Source organism: Plecotus auritus (assembly GCF_963455305.1).
Source record: "Plecotus auritus genome assembly, chromosome: 7".
In the NCBI taxonomy this organism is placed as follows: domain Eukaryota; kingdom Metazoa; phylum Chordata; class Mammalia; order Chiroptera; family Vespertilionidae; genus Plecotus; species Plecotus auritus.
The window spans coordinates 68,351,951-68,369,290 of record NC_137774.1 but is presented as its reverse complement, the minus strand read 5'-3'; the positions used below and the strand labels follow the sequence as shown (position 1 = coordinate 68,369,290).

The window sequence follows — 17,340 nt, the reverse complement described above, 5'->3', positions numbered from 1 at the left end:
TCCTCTCCAATCTGGGACCCCTCAAGGGATGTCCGACTGCCCATTTAGGCCCGGGCAGTCGGACATCCCTCTCATAATCCAGGACTGTGGCTCCCAACTGCTCGCCTGCTTGCCTTCCTGATTGTCCCTGCTTCTGCATGCCAGCCTGATCACCCCCTAACCACTCCCCTGCCAGCCTGATTGATGCCTAACTGCTCCCCTGCCAGCCTGTTTTCCCCTAACTGCCCTCCCCTGCAGGCCTGGTCACCCCTAACTGCCCTCCCCTGCAGGCCTGGGTCCCCCCCAACTGCCCTTCCCTGCAGACCCAGTCACCCCCAACTTCCCTCCTCTGCCGGCCGGGTCACCCCTAACTGCCCTCCCCAGCAGGCTTGATTGCCCCCAACTGCCCTCCCTTGCAGGCCTGGTTCCTCCCAACTGCCCTCCCTTGCTGGCCATCTTGTGGTGGCCATCTTGTGTCCACATGGGGGCAGGATCTTTGACCACATGGGGGCAGCCATCTTGTGTGTTGGAGTGATGGTCAATCTGCATATTACTCTTTTATTAGATAGGATAGAGGCCTGGTCTACGGGTGGGGGCCAGCTGGTTTGCCCTGAAGGGTGTCCCAGATCAGGGTGGGGGTTCCCTTGGGGCATGAGGCGGCCTGGGCGAGGGGCCTGTGGTGGTTTGCAGGCCAGCCACGCCCCCTGGCGACCCAAGCGGAGGCCCTGGTATCTGGGGTTTATTTATCTTCTACAATTGAAACTTTGTAGCCTGGAGCAGAGCCAAGCCTTCTGCTTGCTCTATGGCGGCAGCTATTTCTGTTGGGATTTATGTATCTTCTATCATTGAAACTTTGTAGCATTGAGTGGAGGCCTAGGCCGGGAAGGGCAGGCGGAAAGCTTGGCTTCCTCCATTGCCGGGGAAACCCAAGCCTCCCTCCTGCTCTCTGTGGCCGTAGCCATCTTGGTTGGGTTTATTTGCATATTCGCTCCTGATTGGCTGGTGGGCGTGGCTTGTGGGTGTAGCAGAGTGATGGTTAATTTGCATATTACTCTTTTATTAGATAGGATTTGCAGGCCATACAAAATTATCAACTTAAAAATTAGCCTGCTATATGTGGTCAAACATTTAAGTAACTCATTCTGATACCATGACAGGGCCAGACCACCCCTGTCTTAGACATTGGGAGCTCCTGGATCCTTTTTATTTTATTTCTTTTTTAAAATATATGTTAATTGATTTCAGAAATGAAGGGGAGAGAGAGAGAGAGAGAGATATTGAGAGAGAGAGATACTGATTGGCTGCCTCCTGTACGCCCCACACTAGGGATTGAGCCTGCAACCCAGGCATGTGCCCTGACCGGGAATCGATCCGTGATCTCCTGGTTCATAGGTGGATGCTCAAATACTGAGCCATGCCGGCTGGGCTCCTGGATCCTTTTTAAAACAGTGGTCTCTGGCAACTTCCCTGCTTTCTGACATAACAGGTCGTTCCAGGCGCATTTTATATATTTCTTTTTTAAAATATATATATATTTTATTAATTTTTTTACAGAGAGAAAGGGAGAGGGATAGTTAGAAATATCGATGAGAGAGAAACATCGATCAGCTGCCTCCTGCACACACCCTACTGGGTATGTGCTCGCAACCAAGGTACATGCCCTTGACCGGAATCAAACCTGGGACCCTTGAATCCGCAGGCCAACGCTCTATCCACTGAGCCAAACCAGTTAGGGCTTATATATTTCTTTTAAAAAATTCTTTTATTATATAAGTTTCAGGTGTACTCATCTTGTATATTTCTTGTCCCAGATATGGACTCATCCACTTGTCCACAAAGCCCCAGTTCCTTTAGTGGAAAACGGTGTTTAGAGACCATAATCTGGCCTCTAGGGATGCTCATGGCTACTGGGTTGGTCATTGATTCAAGGCTGTTTGTTGGGCAGAGCTGGGAAGGATCATTGGGGTATCCTTGAGGATGTCTATGAACCTCCCACACCCATCAGTTATGAACGCATCAGCAGTTCTCTCTCCTCTTAGAACTGGACAGCAGTCTTGCTCTGGAGGCAGCCACAGGCCTAGGACAGAGAGGGAATTGCTTTTGGAAGGAAATAGAAGGTTCTCTGGTGTAGTCCTCAGTCAGCTTGACTCCACACACCCCACTGTTAACTCGCTGAATTTCCTCTGTTTAAGATGCCAGCTATTGTAAGACACACCATTTATCAATTAAATAATCACCTTTTAGAGAAAAAGCAAAGAACATTACCTCCTTGGATGAACGCTTCAATTATAAGACTTATTCCAAATCTAAAATTTTTAAATGTAGAAAAGGAAAAAAATAAACGTTTATTTTTTGAAGTATAGGAAACAGCCCTGGCTGGGTGGCTCAGGTGATTGGAGCATTGTCTCATACACCGAAAGGTTGTGGGTTCAGTTCCCAGGCAGGGCACATCCCTAGGTTGCGGGGTTTGGTTCTTGGTTGGGGCGCATATGGGAAGGTAGCTGATTGATGTTTCTCTCTCCTCCTTCCCCTTCCTCTGAAAAATCAAGAAGCATGTGCTCAGGTGAGGAAAAATACAATACAGTACAACCCAGGAGACAGGGCAGCTTCAAAGTCACCAGGAGAGTGAGGAAGGCCCCTGTCCCCAGGCCTCTCGGTGGCAGTGCCAGCCGTGGCCAGAGCCACAGGAGGAGGCCGGGACCTGGGTGTCCAGGGAAGTCGGACAGGACAGTCTTGGGGACAAACACGGGCAGAGCTGAGGAGGATGAGGCAGGATGTTGGAGCAGGAGAAGCGGAAACTGGCCCGAACGGAGCAACGTGAGCAAGATGACAAGCTCAGAGCAGCGGCGGCGGGGAGCACAGAGGACTGGGGCTCCTCCTGCCGAGAAGCTCCCCGCGGTGCCCACGCGGCGGGGTTATAGCTCCCCCGAGACACCTGCCCCGTGCTTGTCCCACGCCCGAGCTGCCAGGTTCAGGTGGGCTCCCGTGTCCCTCCCAGCACAACAAAGAAGGGACAGATTCTTTCAAACGCACCAGAGTCCATACAGCCTTCAGGGGAGACGGTCGCCTCCGCCCCCTCCGGCACCACCGCGCTGCACCTTCGCGCAGTCTCTCCTGGTCCTGGTCCTCATTTCCCAGCAGTAAGAGCAGGGCCCTGCCGCTGCAGCTCGCCTCTCCCCTGTGGCTGCGCCAGCCTCGTGGTGGGCACTGAACAACCGAATAGGTTTACTTAACCTCCCCCTGCTCTGAGGCCGCAGTTCTCTTTTTTCTAATGTAAATAATGAGACTATCAGGAACGTCTTGTGCAGACAGCCGTTCCAGCAGGTGGACTAGATGTTCCCTGGGGAGAAACCTAGAAATGGGATCGCTGGTTCGAGGGTCCTGGAAAATGGCACATCTGCCCCCTTTTAAGAAACTCAGATGATGGCTTCACCGCACCTTAAACGGCACAAACTGTTATTTTTCTCCTGTTTTCTTTTGTCTCATTTCACAGTGGAGAGGTGGCCCCCTCACTGTTGATTAATTAGTCTCACGTCCCTGAATTCACTCCAGCCAGTCAGGCTGTGGCAGGCAGGGGTGCAGTGGGTGGTGAGAGGGTGTCTACCCCGCGCTGGCCACCGCCCCCCTCACCACTCCCTCTGCTGCGTGCAGGTTAATCGATGGAGCCAACATCACGATGGAGGATGAGCATATGTGGCTGATCCCCTTCTCGCCGGGGCTGGACCACGTGGTCACGATCCGCTTCGACAGAGCAGAGAGCATCGCGGGCCTGCGCTTCTGGAACTACAATAAATCTCCCGAGGACACCTATCGAGGGGTAAGGGGGGCAGGTGGCCGCGCTCAGCCCACTGTCAAGGAAACGGCGCCTTGATGAATGGCTGGCGTGGCTGCCAGAGAGGAGCATAAATCCTCCAGAACTTTCCAAAAGGCCATGGGGGTTTCAGCAGGGAGAACAGGCTGTGGTTTTCTCCTGCAAACAGCAAACGCAGCCTGAAGAGCCTGGGCGGACTCCGGAAACTGGCGCCTTGTCTGTTCTGGGGGCTCTGGGGTCCTCGAGCCCAGCCCTCGGGGGTGGTCAGTGGTGCCCTGTCCCCGGGTGCTGTGGCCAGGCCCTGGCTAAGGGCTTCTCAAGAACTCATAATTCCATCGGACGCTCGCCCCCGGTGCTGGAGGCAGGTCTGTTACACTCGTCCTTCAGGAAAGTGAGGTTCAGAAAGTCCAGTTGCTCATCCAGGGTTCTGAGCACAGCGCACGCCCATGGCTGCAGGGCCCCTGCCGCAGTGTGGGGAGAGCAGCCGTGCCCCCCATGGGCTGGCTGCTGACCTGTGTGAACCAGGAAATGCGACGCGTGGACGCCATGGTGATAACACACCTCAGATAATACAGTGTGCAGCTCGGGTGCCAAATCACGGGCCCTGCGCCTGAATCTCCGCTCTGACCCTGACCCCCCATGACCTCCCGAAAGTGGCTGCTTTCCCTGCCCTCAGTGTCCTAGACTGTAAAGTGTCGAGGAGGACAATACCTCCTCAGGAGGGTGGTCATCACCCTTGGCCACGTCAAGGTTGACAATGCCAGGACTTGGCCTTGAAGCCTGTGAGCCCGGGTCTGGGCTCCCCACCACGTCCTGCATGCCACAGAGTTCTCTGCAGGCCCCGGGGGTCTGGAGGCCTGGGGTACCGCAGTGGTGGCAGCCCAGCCCCCGGCGCTGTCTCTGGAGCAGCTGCAAACCCTCCCCGCCCGCCCTGTCTGCGTAGGTGCACTCTCAGGTTCAGCACGTTTAAAAGTCAGATAAAAAACACATTCTTGTGCTTCAACTCGTGCCTCTGGGTCTCTACATTCTCTTGAGTGAATCCAGCTTTGCCATTGACCTTCATGTTCTGGGAACATTGGGCAGAGAGCCCTGCTTCCCAGTCTGGCCCCCCGACCATGCTTGGGGCCACCATGGGAGGCGGGAGATGGGCCCTGTCGGAGAGGGTGGATCCTGGAGCAAGTGTGATGGAAACTGCTCCCCAGCCCTAGCCAGTCTGGCTCAGTGGATAGAGCATCAGCCTGCGGACTGAAGGGTCCTGGGTTCGATTCCAGCCAAGGGCACATGCCTGGGTTGCGGGCTCGGTCCCCAGTAGGGGGAGTGCAGTAGGCAGCCAATCAATGATTCTCTCTCATCATTGATGTTTCTATCTCTCTCTTCCTCTTTGAAATCAATAAAGATATATTTTTTAAAAAAAGGAAAAAAGAAACTGTGCTTCCCCCCCCTCCCGAAACCAATTGGATGGCTACCCCCAGGGCACCCTGGCTATGGGCCATTGGCGGGGGTTAGAGCCAGGCCTGGGCTCCTGGTGCCGGGGCTTCGATCACTCCAGTCCTTGGGCAGATGCTTAGCCTCTCTGAACTGTAGTATCCTTAGCTAAGATGAGGTGGTTAACCGCCACCCCCGCCCCCCCGCCCCCGGCCAGGGAACAACAGTGGCCTGGGGCAGTCAGGGACGCTTCCTGGAGGAGATGGTGGCCCCAGAAGAGGACAGGGATGTCCTGGGCCTCTGCTTGGCTCTCTTGCCAGCTTCGCTTTCGGGGGCTTTCTCTATGGGCACACCTGGCAGTGCTAGGCTTTTGCAAGCGCCAAGCCCAGCAGAAGAGAGGCCTCCTCTCTCGAGGCGCCAGCTAACCTAGGACTGGTGCTGGTTGCTCCTGTTCCCTTAGGCTGAACCAGCCCAGGGCAGGGGTGGGAGTGCTCAGTTTGCAGGCCAGGGCCACAGGTCCCGCCTGGGGCAGGTGGGAATTAGGTTTGAAGAAAGCAGATGGAGACAGCGTGACAGCTTTGGGGCCCTCATATCCAGCCAAAGCAGTCACCCTGCCCTTCTCAGGTTTATGTGCCTGTGACTAACCGACTGCATATGGGGCTCCCTTAATGCTGACGGACAAAGGGCTCCAGGAGCACAGGCGTCCCTTCTGCGCGAGTGGCCCGCGGCGTCTCCCGGAGCTCCCGGTAAAGTTCCACCAGTTTGGTCAGCACCTGGTCCCATATAGCTAACCATGAAGGTGAAGTGAGGTGCCACGGAGCCTGGATGCCAAAATGTGTGGTTGGAGGGCGGTGCTGGCTTATCATCCCCTCTGCTCACTCAGAGATGAACCACCTCACACCCTGCCATTGGGGCTTTGAGATTTACTGCTAGGTCCCAGCCACCTGGCTGGCAAAATCTGGCCTAGAACAGGGGGACCTGTTGGCCCAAATCCAATTGATTCCGCATGCTCTTAGTAAGCACCTGTTGTGTGCCAGGCCCTGGAGCAGAGGGAGAGATGGTCCAGCTGGGGGCTCTGCCACCAAAGCAGACCCACAAACCACCAAGGACACTGCCCTAGAAGGACAGCTAGGGGCCCGTGGTGAGGTGTGTGCCAGGGCTGATGAACGGAGCAGTGCAGCATGTATTTGTGCCAGGCATGTCCTGTCCTGGATACTTTACATAAGTGAACTCATTATTGAGCCCATTTAACAGATAAGGACATCGAGGCATGGGAAGGATGTCAGAGCACCTGAGTCCATGCCCTTGACCACCATATTGTACCACCTCAGGCCACGGTGACATGTCCACCAGGGCAGGGCCTCACCTGCCTTGTCTCCTGCCTGCCCAGCACCCAGCACAGCTGGGCACAGAAGGGATGCCACTGGAGAGTGGACTGGTCTGGGAGGCAGCTCTTTCTCAGGCGGGGCTCTGAGTCACAAACAGCAGCTCCAGCAGCAGCTGAGTGGGGGGACAGAGCGCACGCTGCTGCCCCCATGCTGGCCCCTGCTGGCATGGCCTTCCTTTGTGTTCTAGGCCAAAATCGCCCATGTCAACCTGGACGGCCTGTGCGTCTCCCCTCCAGAGGGCTTTCTCATCCGGAAGGGGCCCGGCAACTGCCACTTTGATTTTGCTCAAGAAATCCTCTTTGTGGACTACCTACAGGCTCAGCTCCTGCCCCAGCCGGCCCAGAGGTGAGGAGTGCGCCACATACCCTCCACACACCCTCCCTCCGCCGCACGGGCTCTGCCTGTGCTCTGAAGTGTCGGCCTAAAGCGGTTTGAAATGGTGATCAAACGCGTTGCTTTTCAACTTGGCTGTTTCTAAAGCTCAGCCAAGCCTCTGCCGGAAGCCTGTGGGATGTACCCACCTTGTCTGGTGTTTGGGTTTCTCACAGGCTGGAGTGCTGGAGCTTTTAAATGCTTCGTTAGGCTTCCTGCTGGGAAAAGAGCATTCCAGCCGCCTGGCTCCAGAAATGCCCGCTGGCTGGTTCAGGGAAGGCCTCCCTTCTCTGGCCTCTCAGCTCCTGACTTAGAAAGATTCAGAGAAAAACAATGCCTCACATTTCATGGATTCACTGGGATTTCTTGGCCCCATTCTCAGCTGCATTAAGTTCATAACCATTTGTAAATGCCACATTAAGGCCACTCACTTAAACCCCCTGATGTTCCAATGCCAGGGGCCAAGTTCTCGAAACAAAATGAGTTTCCCTCCACGGTGGCTGGGACCACCTCTTGGGCCAGTCACTGGGAACAGTCATAATGATAACATTGCCCTTGAAATGGAGGGAAACCAGGCCGGGTGTAGTTCACTGGCTGAGACCAGGGAGAGAAGCCCTGTGGGGAGGAGCATGGAGGAGGAGAGGGCTCTCCCTCCAGAGCACCTGCTCTGTGCCACATGCTTCACATTCATTCTGGTAGGGACGATTCTGCCCATTTTACAGATGTGAGAACTGAGGCCCAGCTAGTGAAGCCACTTGCTCAGGCTCAAGAAGCCAAAGCCTTCAGGGTGCGGCCCACCTTCCAGCCTCCTCTCCCTGCCCTGCCCTCACCCTCCACTGCAGCTCCCCCTCCCCAGCTGCTTCCTGTGGCAAACAGTGCCCCCCAGCCCCTTCCTACCTAAGGGCCTTCGTTCTTGTTGCCCCTGTGCTGGGAAGCCATGGCTCTCACTCTTCCCATGGCTTCCTCCTTAGCTCAGTCATCACCTTCCTGCCTGGGGCCCCGTCTCCACCCTGGGGCCCGTCAGATGCCTCGCTGAGCTCTCGGCACAAGGGGCAGGAGGTGGGATAGTTAAGAGAACTCTGGAGCTGGACAGCCTCGGGTCACACCCCAGTTCTGCCTCCTTCCAGCTGTGTGGCCTTGAGCAGGAAGGAGGTTTCACTGCTCTGAGCTCCACTTTCCTCATTCACCCTGGGATGTGAGTACCACCACTCAGGTAGTTTAAGGCATAAAAGAGTCCACGTCAGTCAAGCCGGTGTCTGAGTTGGCTATGTCTGAGCCTCCCCAGTAGAACGGGAGCTCCATGTGAGCAGGAGCTTCGCCGCGGCCCCCCCACTCCCCTGGAATGCTACCACCTTCTGTCTTCAGAGTCTATGACTGGGAATAGCTGACCCACCATTCGAGCCCATGTGTTCTGTCTTGTGTTTCCTTAGGCTCGACACAAAAAGCCTGGAGCAGGCAAGCATGGACTACGAGGCCCCGCTGATGCCCTGTGGCTGTATCCTTCTCCCACCCTCCGCACACCCTTGGCCGGAAGCCGTTGGGAAGGGCATGCCCTGCTGCAGCCCATCCTCTATAAAGCTCACATTCCCTCCTTCTCAGGACAGCCCGCATACTTGAACGGACGGGGAGGGAACAGGTTCTCTGTTCTTGGCACTTTGCAGTCAGGGAAACTGAGGCATGAGACAGTGTGAGGCCTGGTCAGTTGGTTCAGCACCATATAATGAGTTTGTGACACAAATGTGTCCCCGCCCTTCCAGCTCCCTGGAGAGCACTATTCCCTCCTGCTCCTCATCTCCTGGGCCTGGAGAAAGGTTTTAATGCACACACACACACACACACACACACACACACACACACACACAGTTCAAATGAAAGAGAATCTGATGCCACATACAGTTTGCCAGGATTCAGTTTCAGTGAGAGAAAAATTCATTTTTTGCTCTTGTTCATCTGTACAAACCAAAACATTATACCCCTATGTTATCTTTGTCATTGTTTTCCTTTGATCTCAGGAAATCAAGCCTGTTTTTCCTTAATAGCGTGCCCCAGTCATTTTTCAGTTTCAGCTCCTGACCAGTTGGGGTGACCCCTATTACATTGGTCTCACCGGCCTCGAACTGTACGATGAGCGGGGAGAGAAGATTCCTCTGTCGGAAAACAGTATCCTTTCTGGACAGAAGGGGCTCCGCCCAACTGCAGGGAGCGCGGAGGGTGGAAGGAGCAGAAGCCTTGACTGTAGAGGGAAATGGCGCTGTAGGGACCAGACCTGGGAATAAACGTGCCAGTGGCCTCGGCTTACAGTCAGATGCTGACCCGTGGGGGTGGGCAAAGCAGCGAGCAGCTCCAGCCATGCCTACCCAGGACCCGCAGCAGGAGTTCCACAGCACAGAGTCGGTGGTGGGAATTGGGCAGCCCACCAGCTGCAGGCCCCTTGGAGTTCTAAAGGCTCTGACAAGGCCTGTAGGGAGGGACCTGTCACACTGTGCTCACCTCAGTGTGTCCTGAATGTATTGACCCTGGAACCCTGTGATCATGGAATGCAACACAAGGATTTACCCAATGAGTTTTTAACTATTTTAAATTAGTATTTTTAAAAAATTAGTTTGCGTATAAAAATCCCAATCTTTAGCTTTTCTTGAGAAATTGGTTCTGCCAGGCCACAATCATGAACAGTAAAGAGGGCTGGACACAAATATCTGCTACCCTTCCCCCCCAAGCACGTCCTTCTAGTTGATCTCAGCCCTCAGTCCTTATTGTTATCTACCAGGCCCCCAAACCCAATGTTAATATTTACTGAGGGCTCCTCTCTGCCAGGGCTTGCCGCATGGTACCTCATTTGCCCTCACAACAATCTTGTGATGTGAGTGTTGTTATTCCCATTTTACAGATGAGGAACTGAGACACAGAGAGGTTGAGTAACTTGCCCGGGGTCACACAGCCAGTGCGTGGTGGAGCTGGGAGTCTGATTCCAGAGACCATGCTCTTGATACTGAGCTGCCATGTTTCTCTGATGGAACCCGCCTGACCCCTCTGGGAACCCGACACCCCACAGTTAGGGGCCTGCCAGGGCAGGTCAAACCCCAGAAGCTGCCTTGCATCTCTGGGGTCCCTGGGTTCCAGTGGCATCCTTTTCTGCCTTCCCTGGTGTCACCATCCTCCTCACCTGGGATAAATGATTCTTGCTGGTTTTGATCATTAGGTTCCATGGTTTTACTGGGAGAGCTCACATCCGGGGTTCTTTGAGATCCTCACATCAGTTCTGGGACTTGGAGAAGGTTATACCCATTTTATAGATGAGGAACCAGCCCAGAGACATCCGTGACTTTCTCAAGACCTTGGGTCAGAAGGGCAGAGCCAGAGCTGGAATCAGGTTCTCTGGCCCCAAGTTAATGCCCATCAGGGAGCGGCTGCTGCTGAGTCAGGCCCCCTCCAGTCCTTCCAGCCTTGCACGGTCCTCACAACCCAAGGCAGAACCCAGCTGTGACCCGTCGCCTTGCAAGAGAAACCCTTCGCAGAGTTTGCCCTCCACTCTCCAGAGCAGCAGCCATGTATCTTGTTTCTTCCTCTAGCAGTTGGTGAAACTGGGGCTCCCATCCTCACTCAGCCCCGCTCCCCTCAGCCTCACGCTCACATTTCCCCAGAACCTGTCCAATTGGCTGTCACCTCTCAGGCTGCTCTGCCTGCCAGGCCGGTCCCCAAGCCCACAGTGTGATGGAGGCTGGTGGCCGCGCAGGTGGCGTGGGTCCAAGCACATTTCTTCATGTTATGGCAGCTTAGAGGCCTCCTCAGACATCGCTGCCTTCCCTGACAGCGTGAACTCCCTGGAGGGCGTGTGTGGGGATGTGCGGACCCCTGACAAGCTCATCGACCAAGTGAACAACACCAGTGATGGCCGGCACATGTGGCTGGCCCCCATCCTGCCTGGCCTGGTGGGTTCCGGAGGCTCTCAGCCCTTGGTGGATGGAGACTTCCTGTCCCAGGGCTCGGGGACACATCTTCCTTCCAGGCCAAGTTCATCTGCAGCAAGTCAGGATACAGGGAACCATGCAGGAGTCAGCTCTTCTGGGCCAGCGGTTCTTTCTCTTTGCTCGGGGGGGAACGGGGGGGGGGTGTCATTTAAGGGACACAGGGGAGATAAAGGACCACATGGGACTCTGAAGCTGGGGGCCCCAGTGCAACTCCCTGTGGGCATCATTCTCCGCTCCTGCATCTGCTTCTCTCTGGCCCTCTCTGGCCTCCTCCTCCCAGCTCCTTCCTCTCCACACTCACTCTTTCTGCTCCTTCCTTATGTCACCAGGCACTTGACCCCAATCATGCTCTCTCTCTGGCACCAAGTCTGCCTGGTCATCTCTTCCAGCCAACTGACTCAGTTTCCCCAACCACAGACCCTGCAATTGGTCCTCCTGACCTTTTTGCTCCAATGCCTGACGGAGAGCCTGGGGGTGGGCTTTGCCCACTGTGGCCTGGATGGTGGTGGTAGGGAGGGAGGAGAGCAGCCAGGAGCTGGGACAGGTGGGTTTAGCACCTGCCAGCCTCAGCCGCAGGGCCTGATGCCAGGGCAGTCATGTGTGGCACTGTGCGTGACCATGTGACTACTGACACGTTCCCCTTTCCACTCCATGGGGTTGGGCAGGAGGGTAAGGGGGTACATTTTTCTCTCAGTTCTTGGAGGGAGGTTTTCCAAAGGTCCTTCCCCCAAATTGCCCTCCCCCCGACCATCAAGGGTCCATCAGCTTCCCTTGAGTGGAGGCCAGCGCCCTAGCCCCAGCCCCCCCCCGACCCCATTGCTAAGGGGGGTGCAGAGATGCATCAGCCTTAGACCCGGCCACAAGGTCGTGGCCCCAGGCAGCCCAGACTGCTGCCAGCTTGAGTGTGGCCAGTGCACGCACCCTCGTCTTTCACTCCCACTCTGAAGATGGCCACAGGTGAGCACAGGGCCGCACTGGGCAAAGCAGCCGGGGCCCGCTGGGTGCGCGTTGCTTCATTCTCTCTTCCTAGGAGCCCCTGGTACTTGAGAGTCTGTTGGGAAGGGAGAAGGGGAGGCGATCAGGTGCCACTTTACCAGCTGATTCTGCCGCTGACCTGAGCCACCCCCTCCCCGCTCCCCACAGAGATTCAAAGACGCTGGTACTGAAAATCACCCAGCGGTGCCTCAGGGTCTGTCCGCTGTGCTTTTCGTTTACAATCGGGAAAGGACAAACGGGTCGAGGCTGTGCTGATTGCCGGGCAGTGCTCCTGCACTCGGGTCGAGGCCTGTGCCTTGGCCTTGTTGCCCCGGACTGTGTTTCTGGCCTGACCTGTGGGCAAGGGAAGGGTGTCCAATTCTCTGCGGTATTTAAATGGGGGCCACGCCAGCCCAGGAAAGCAGGCCTCCACGAGCCAACTCAGCGTTTTGTTGCAAACGCAGCCACACGTGACCTGACTGTCGATGGGCTTCGAGGAGATGCAAGGCCGTGGGAACCCCTGCGCCGTGGCCCAGCAGCCCAGGCGCCCCCACCCAGCCCAGAGCCTCTGTTTGCAAACAAGCCTGTTAATTAGCTCTTCTCCCCGACAGGTGAACCGGGTGTATGTGATTTTCGATCTGCCTACCACCGTGTCAATGATCAAACTGTGGAATTACGCAAAAACACCCCATCGAGGGGTGAAGGAGTTTGGCGTGAGTGCTTATTAGCGGGTTTTTTGAGAGAATCGTGCTCGTTGGTAATTAAGCCACCGGCAGTTACCGTGTGATGCGGTTCAATTGGCTCCTCTCTGTTGCAGCCTTAGACACAATGCCAGGTCCTCCGTGCAGGGAGGCTTCCCAGCCAACCGTGAACGGAAACCTCCTCCCACGGGCTGGAATCCTCACCCTGAAAACAGAGTGGCTTTTCTCTCCTCTCCTCCAGTCGGACTCTTTGTGCCGGGGACTGGGTTGGGGAAAGTGGGCCTGGGGCTGCCCAGCGCTGCCTCATGCTAAGGCACGTCAGCCCCTGAGCCTCAGCTCCTCGGCAGCGGGCGGCTGGCGGCCTGTGCCTTCCCCAGGGCACACAGCAGGCAGGCTCTGTGCAGTGACGCACTTTGCCCAATCACATGTGGGGAGGGGCCCCGCCAGCTGTGCCGCCAGCCCCTCCTCTGTTCTGTTCAGCTCCTGGTGGACGACTTGCTCGTGTACAACGGGATCCTGGCCATGGTGGGCCACCTGGTGGGGGGCATCCTGCCCACGTGCGAGCCCACGGTGCCCTACCACACCATCCTCTTCACCCAGGACATGGACATCTACCACCAGGAGAAACACACCACCATCAGGTGGGCGAGCCACCCGCAGCCCCGGAAGCCCTGCCGACAACAGGGCAGGACAGCAGGGCCTGACGTCTCCCGTCTCCCCTCTGCAGCGGCCATGTGGAGGACCAGGACGTCCAGATGATGAACGAGAACCAGATCGTTACCAACGCCAAGAGGAAGCAGAGCATCGTTGACCCAGGTCTGCTCGGTTCTCTGCCTGAGCCCCTCAGGAGTCTGGGCTGAATAGGGACGAGTTGCTGTCACCACATCCCTCTGGCGCCTGCCCGCCCTCAGACCCCCTCCCCTCCCAGGAGCCTGGCTGGGGGCTGGAGGGGCTGAGGAGGCAGGGCCGGAGCCCCATGCACCTTCTTCCTGCGGGCCCCTCGTGGCTGGCACTGCTTCCCGGACCCAGGCCTCGCGTGCAGAGGGCTAGTCCGTGAAGGGCAGAAGCGCATTATCGAAGGGGTCGCCCTGAGCCATGGCGAGCCCGTGGAGGATACACAGGGCGAGGGCTTCTCAGAGGAGGTGGTGTTTGAGCCGCACCCTGAAAGATGCAGGGTTGGCCAGGAAGAGGGAACAGCAGGGCGGCGGCTGGAGGGGTGGCCAGCCTGTCCAGGTCGGGGGTCAGTGTGCAGGAGTGCCGGCTCGAGGCGCTGGGAGCTGCAGGAGGGCCCACGTTTCCACGGGCCTTGGGTAGAAACGCAGGCGGTTCAGATTTCAGCCTGAGCGCGTGGGGCAGCCCTCAGGGGGGCTGGGGTGGGGGGGCTGGGTACCCTTACCCGCCCTGTGCTCTCCCTCCACAGCCTTACGCCCCAAAACCTGCCTGAGCGAGGAGACAGCAAGACGGCGGCGGTGCTGACCAGAAGGGGGGGCACTGGTCCTCAGCCCGTGGGCTCCCTCACTGGCCCTGCTCAGCACCATGCCCCCTCGGGCCTCAGTGCAGCCCAGACCCCAGTGCTGGAAGAGAGCTACGGTGTGGAGGGGAACTGCTGGGGAGAAGGGACTCGAGGGTGGAGGGCCTGGGAAAGACGGGCGACACGCGGAGGAGGCAGGGCTGCTGCAGGGGCAGGGCCTCCCGCTCTCCCGTAAGATCCAGCACAGCGGGCAGCATCCACTCAGCCCCGTCCTGGTTCCCTGAGCCAGGTCTGGCTGGGCTGGGACAGGGACGTGGGCTGGGGAGGCCTCCATCCAGCCTGGAGCAGGGCTGAGCCAGCTTGGGGCCCAGGCCTCAGACACCAGCGCTCCAGGGGTGTGCCCGGGGGCTCCACCAGCAGCCCCTTCCCAGGCACATCCCTGCCTCCTTTGGGGGCTGGCGGAGCTGCCTGGGAGGGTGGACTCTTCCCTGGACCCTCATGTCCAGCCAGGACTGCTGCCACCCTCACTCATCCCACCAGTGCCCGCGGGAAAGGACAGATCCCTCAGAGGAACTGCTTCTGCAGGCTCTGTCCCCTCAGTGAGCTGAGAAGGGGCTGGCCAAGGGCACATGTCCCACTGAGGAAAGGAAGGGAGTGGACCCACCATGCAGGGCCGGGCCCACCTGGCATGCCGGGCACTCGTCCTGCCCAGATAGGACTGACAGGCAGGCAGCTGCAGACCCAGGGGCCAGCGGGGCCCCTCCAGACACCTCTGGCTGAAAGGCAGGGAGCGGAGGACCAGGGCCGGCCCCACCCTCAGCCCCAGAGGCTGACCTTCCCCGTGAGCTCCAGAGGAGGCCTCACCACTCCCTGCCCGGCTAGAGTCTGCAGGCTTCTCTTGCTGGGTCTTTGGTCCCTGGCCCCCCTCGGAGCCAGGAGTGGGGTTCTCGTTGCCCAGGCCCCCACGCTCTTCCCTCTTCCAGCGGCTTCCCAGCAAGTTGGGAGACGTGCCTTGCACCCCGCCCAGTGGAGCCCGGAGCACATCTATTTCCATCTGTGTAACGAGCTCGGATCAGGGACCTAATTGCTTTCCCAGTGGCGGGTAATTTCTCGTTCCCAATATCAATCCGTTGTTTTCCTGGCGCCCAGCCCGGCCGCATTACTGTACTGCGAGTGCGTTCCTATGCGACCGAGAGCCTGCAGATACTTTCTGAGCTCCGCGGCCTCCTTGGGCAGCTGTGCAAATGCGCTTTTCATTCGCAGCGCGGGGTCCATGTGAAGATAAGGACTTGTTTCTCCCCAAGAAAATCCGTCATTTCTGTAGCTTCCAAGCCCCCACCTCTCTGCTCACCTCCCAGACGTGGGGCGCCTCTGGGACCGGGCTCCCAGGAGAGCTGACGCCGCTAGGGCTGATCAGTCCAACTCTCGGTGCCCGAGACAGTGCCAGGCCTTTCCAGGGAGCCGCTGTCCGTCCGCGCCCGAGGCACGGGCACAGGACAGATTCCCGGGAACATTGCCCAAACCCCGCACACTCGCCCCTGGGTATCAGCTGATGTTTATAGTAATTGTGTGCACCATGCAATTTCGGAGGAAAGAAAGGCTGACAGGCGTTAGCTCTAAAATAAATTTCTATTTTTTTCTCTCGCAAAATCAATAAGAGATGTTATTAAGAACACGTTGCCACACTGGGTTTGGGGTCAGAGGTAGTCCATGCTGCCTCCAGGAACTGAGCCAGAGTCCACTGAAGGCTGGCCCAGTGGCGCGGGCATGTCCCTCTCCGAGCTCCGTTTCCCCACCTGCGAGTGGGGGTCCTTGTCCTGGCGCTGGGTGAGAAGAAGCCCATGCGTATGTGGTGCTAGGAGCCCACACGTCCAGCGGTATCCCGTGCCTGGCTCTCACCCGTCTACCTCATGGAGCAGCACCCGGGTGGGCACTGCAGGGCCCTCCTTTTGTCGACAAGGAACCTGATGCGCAGAGGCACAGCTCTGAGACGACTAGTCCCGACCCAAACCCCGGGACAACCAGGGGAAAGCGAGGCGCAGTGAAGCCCCGGCCTCTGGCGCGGAGTCGCCTTCGGCACGGATGCTGGAGTCCACACCAGAGCTGATTCTTGGCCTCCCACTTCGGGCCCCACGCCCCTGCCTGTGGCAGCGATTGGCATTGGATAGAGCAGCGCTTGAGTGGAAAGAAGGCTCAGGTGAGGGGTGGGCGTCTGCACTGCGGTGTGGGTGCCAGCAATTGCCTGGCGGTGGGTAAGAGGCCCTGAGGAAGCCCACCTCGCTCCCTGTGCGAGGGTGAGGGAGTCCCTCTGTTCGTCCCAGTCCATGGATGGAGGATGGCAGGGCCTCTGCAGCCGCTCCTGCCCCTGCCCCTCTGAGCTCCTAGGACGACAGCGAGGCCTGCCCTGCCCAGACCTGGCGTGGGAGAGCCACCCTCCTCCCCCTGGGGCTGTATGTGGGAGACCCTCCCTGTGGGGAGGGAGACCGAGTGAGGCGCCCCACTTATCAGCCACAGTAAGTCTCGCAGCCAGTGCCTTGGCCCGGGTCCCTGTCACTCAGGGAGCAGAGCTGGCTGGGAGGCCTGGTCTGCAGGGCAGCGCACACCAATGGCCCAGCGACGCCATTTGAGAGAAGCCAGACACTCAGGTGCTTAATTTCCTTTTAATGTGAAATCTAACTTTCAAATGTTGGCTCAACTTAACCCAGTAAACAAACACCGGGTGCCCCACAAAACGGTGACAAGTGCTGTGTAGCCACCCAGCTCCCACCTGCCCTCGTCCCTAGCCCCAGAAGGCGCAGCCCCCACCTGTGGCTCCACCTTCCTCGGCTCTCCAGGGGGCAAGAGGAGGAAGATCAGTCCTGGACCCTCGCCCTACCCCCCAGGCCCAGAGAGGCCGGGTCACTCGGGTGACCTGCACATGCTCGAGGTGGCAGGCCCCACCCCCACCCTCACCCTCACCCTGGTGGGAGGCCAAGCTGCCCCTCCGCACCTCCATCCCACCCCAGCCATAAGCACCGTGTAAATCCGCCCCAAGCTGCAACTGCCAGGCCTGGGTGCCAGCGAGCCCAGGCGTGGATTCCTGGGAATGAATCAGCCACAGCAGACAAGAGGTCAAGGAAGAGCAGGCTGGGGTTCCCAGAGGAACCTCTCCCCAGTCTCTGTCCCCTTGGGGGCCTGCTTTCTCTGTCCAGCAATGTGAAGGGCCTGCTTCTGTCTGTCTCCAGACAGTTCCCGCACTGGCTCCCCGAGC

General features: G+C 57.9%; 1 protein-coding gene across 5 annotated transcripts in view; it reads left to right on the top strand.

Moving 5' to 3' along the window:
• The window catches only part of KATNIP (katanin interacting protein), a 236,131-nt gene extending 220,397 nt beyond the window's left edge, over positions 1 to 15,734 (top strand). For all 5 annotated transcript variants that reach the window (XM_080679383.1, XM_080679386.1, XM_080679385.1 and 2 more), the window contains 9 exons: positions 3,631 to 3,796; positions 6,791 to 6,948; positions 8,406 to 8,470; positions 9,025 to 9,135; positions 10,765 to 10,904; positions 12,530 to 12,631; positions 13,100 to 13,260; positions 13,347 to 13,435; positions 14,040 to 15,734. In XM_080679383.1, the coding sequence (XP_080535509.1) occupies positions 3,631 to 3,796; positions 6,791 to 6,948; positions 8,406 to 8,470; positions 9,025 to 9,135; positions 10,765 to 10,904; positions 12,530 to 12,631; positions 13,100 to 13,260; positions 13,347 to 13,435; positions 14,040 to 14,095 (1,048 nt within the window). In that variant the 3' untranslated portion in view covers positions 14,096 to 15,734. The remainder of the gene's footprint in view (positions 1 to 3,630; positions 3,797 to 6,790; positions 6,949 to 8,405; positions 8,471 to 9,024; positions 9,136 to 10,764; positions 10,905 to 12,529; positions 12,632 to 13,099; positions 13,261 to 13,346; positions 13,436 to 14,039) is intronic.
• The last annotated feature ends 1,606 nt before the right edge of the window (positions 15,735 to 17,340 follow it).